The sequence below is a fragment of the Apaloderma vittatum genome, unplaced genomic scaffold, assembly GCF_000703405.1.
Source record: "Apaloderma vittatum isolate BGI_N311 unplaced genomic scaffold, ASM70340v1 scaffold20987, whole genome shotgun sequence".
Classification (NCBI taxonomy): Eukaryota; Metazoa; Chordata; class Aves; order Trogoniformes; family Trogonidae; genus Apaloderma; species Apaloderma vittatum.
In genome coordinates this window covers 1-3179 of record NW_009728148.1, presented here as the reverse complement: position 1 = coordinate 3179, position 3179 = coordinate 1, and the positions used below count along the sequence as shown (strand labels likewise).

General features: G+C 37.9%; 1 protein-coding gene across 1 annotated transcript in view; it reads left to right on the top strand.

The window, feature by feature from the left end:
- PRIM2 (primase, DNA, polypeptide 2 (58kDa)) overlaps nt 1–727 on the top strand; it is a gene marked incomplete at its 5' end in the record, with an annotated part of 50169 nt that extends 49442 nt beyond the window's left edge. Inside the window, one exon of the mRNA XM_009873994.1 lies at nt 500–727. Within this exon, the coding sequence (XP_009872296.1) occupies nt 500–727 (228 nt within the window). The remainder of the gene's footprint in view (nt 1–499) is intronic.
- Nucleotides 728–3179: the final 2452 nt, after the last annotated feature.

Genomic DNA, 3179 nt, shown 5'->3' with positions numbered 1-3179 from the left:
GAAAGAGGTGAAGGTACTTGTTTCTGTTCACAATTTCACACTAATACTTCAAATCTAGATTTATATTGTGCAGCCCTTACAACTTTCAGTAGTATTCTTTACTGCCATTTGCACTCTAGACTTGTCTCAGTCCTTCTTTTAAGTAGGGAAATGATGGTTTAAGGTGTAGGTTCAATTGTCCTACTACATCGGTAAAGGTATGCCATTTTACTTATATTGTTTTATATGTTTTGGAGTGTTATTTTTCTTTTCTACAGCAAAGACAGCGTGAAATATTGTTGGTATATGCCAAAGCCGTCATTTTATTTCTAACACGAAGGAAGAAGTTTTGTGATGGAAGTAAATCTGTGTCATGCTAATATTTACTGGGATGGTATATAAAAACTGATGCCTTTTTCTTTGAATTCAGAACTAGTTACTAATTAATTTGTTCTTGAATGTGGAAAAGATGATTCTTTAAAATAAACGTAACTCAGTGTTCCTTTCCTTTTATATGCAGGTTGATGACATCGGGTTTTCTTTGAATCATCCCAATCAGTATTTTACGGAGAGTCAAAAGCTGTTAAGTGGTGGCAGAGAGCTGAAAAAGGAACTAAGTAACTCAGGAAACTCTCAACAAAAAACTAATAGTCAGGAAAGCATGAATTCGAATTCTACTTCCACCACTTCAAACATAACAGCTGATGCAGAACTCGAGGGACTGGAGTCATACTTCACTGAAGACTAAAAGCTGTGTTATTTGGATTGTTTGATTGGTTGGTTTGGCTTTTTTTTCTTTTTTCTTTCATTTATTCTTTTCCTTCTCTAGCTGGATTTGTCCCTGTACTAAGGAATATGCACTTAACTACCTGTAATACACAGGCATGTAGTGCTTCGAATAGACTGAAGACAAGAAAGATGGATACTGAAGCTGTAATTGCATCCAGTACTTATTTTCACTACTTTAGCTTACTGTTTCATATGGCATGTTGAAGGATGAGAAATGAAAATTCCTTCCCAATTATTAGGTGATTTTTTTTCTGACTTCCCTTTTTTGTTTTTCTTCAAAATGTTTAAATATTATTATCCCATTTTTGGTCACTTTTATATGATTATTCTTAATAAATAAATTGCAAAGCAAAAGTTTGTGATATTTGGTTTTCATCTGTATTTGGCTGGTAATTAAGTAGGAGTTCTTACGATGAAAAATACCCTCTGGAGGTGTCGTCTCTTTTCTACATGAGGAGCTGAGGGAAACTGGCTTCCCAGTTTGTGTACCTTGACACTAAATTTAGAGAGCTGGTTTTGGTGCTTAAAATAGAATGTAAGCAGAGTTTAAACACCTGTATGTAAGAAGATAATCCAAAAAGCTGATGCTCTACCAACTGACTCATCTCAAAGAAGCTAAAAACTTATTAGTGTATATTCCTTTTAAAGAGTCCTTAATGCCTGAGCATGGCTGGAGCATCCTGTGTCCTGCTGAGCTCAACCACTGTCTGAATGCAGGTTTGGGTCACATAAATTCTACCCATTCCCCCAAAGCCCAAGTCGCTTAAAACACTAAAGGCATTCAGTTGAGCAGTGGCCACCGTGCGGTGGGTGGAAGTTCTGAGTAGAGCTGGTATTTTATGTCATGCTGCTAGAATGTTCTCCTGGGAGTTTGAAAGACTTGAATTTTATTGTATCTGATGCCTAAGAAGTTTCAAGACAACATTTTCCTCTCCCTGGAGAGTGACTTAGCTACCAGCATAGCCCTGTAACCACATAAACACAATATTGTCATTGCTACTAACTTGTATTAACTCTGCAAAACCTTAGCATGAAGACTTGCTGAGCTTGATTTTTCTGGTCTTATCTTGCCCTACCTGAAACTTAGTTTTAACCATAACAGCAATTGTCAAATGGCAGCCTAGCTTTGTAAAATTATGTGGTGTACTGACTATGTTTATAATGATTTTGGTATATTTCTGTAGCTAATGGTTAGTAAGTAATAAGTAGGTATTTTGCATAGAATGAATAAATCTATGATCTTAGGTGCCAGAGGCCCCTGGATATAAAGAAGTCCATTGCCAAGTGCTGATCCTTTAAGAAATGCAACATAGAGAGTTGTGCAAAACAAGTCTTTAGGGATAAGAGAAGAAAAAACAAATATGCAGCATGAGTAAACCACAATATATATATATATGTATATATATAAAATTGGCTGTAATGTGAAATTGCCAGACCCATGAAGAAAGAACAGTGAATAGAACGTTTTTGGAAATATATATTGTCCAGGTGGGCTCTAGAGAAAAGAAAGAACAATCCCCACCATCAGCATTCTACTACTCCTGATTAATGACGTGGGACCTGGACCACGTGCTGTTAATCCCAGGACCCCAAGGGGCAGTGGAAGGGTGTGTGCGACACTAGAGAAGGGCATAGATACAAGGGAGTGTATGAGTACATAGAATCATCATAGAATCATAGAATGGCCTAGATTGGAAGGGACCTTAGAGATCATTTAATTCAACCTCCCTGTCATGGGCAGGGACGCCACCTCTTGAATATGCTAGTCATATTATGTTAGAAGTTAGACTTCCTCTACAATAATGGACTTTTAATATTGTGATAGGACTAGAGACTATTTGGTTACTGTTAAGATTTTGGGCTAACTTTGGTTTTTTGTATGTAGAGTGTTCCCTTAAGGGCACATAACTCACACAGGGTTAGTGCAACACCAGGCTTTAAAACCAAAACATGCTGTTCCTTGTTAGAAAATACCAGGATTCACTGGTCCTTTCATCATCCTTGAATTATTCCTTGATTTAACAACTGCTTTGTGTTTTGTCGCTTACTCCATTGGATATCACATATTCAAAGAAGTTGTAGAAATCCACCCTGAGCAAAGGCTCTGCAGCTGGATCCTGCAAGGGTGGTGGTTGTTCTGGGCCCAGGAAACAAGAAGTTGCAAACACCTGTAAACCTGGTTTCTACTGTCAGTTAAGTTCCTGGCAGCACCCCATATGGTGTGTGTGGAAGTCAACTGGTTGTATTAGATGGCTAAGAAGCTTGGCTGAAGGGTTTTGAAAAGTCCTTGCAAGTGGTAACTGTCCTGTGATTTTGCATTACTGAATACCTTAGCTGGAGGTGCCATAGTGGACTTTGTGGATCCTTTTAATAGAAGTGAAACATCTTTATTGATGACCTGGATGAGGGGA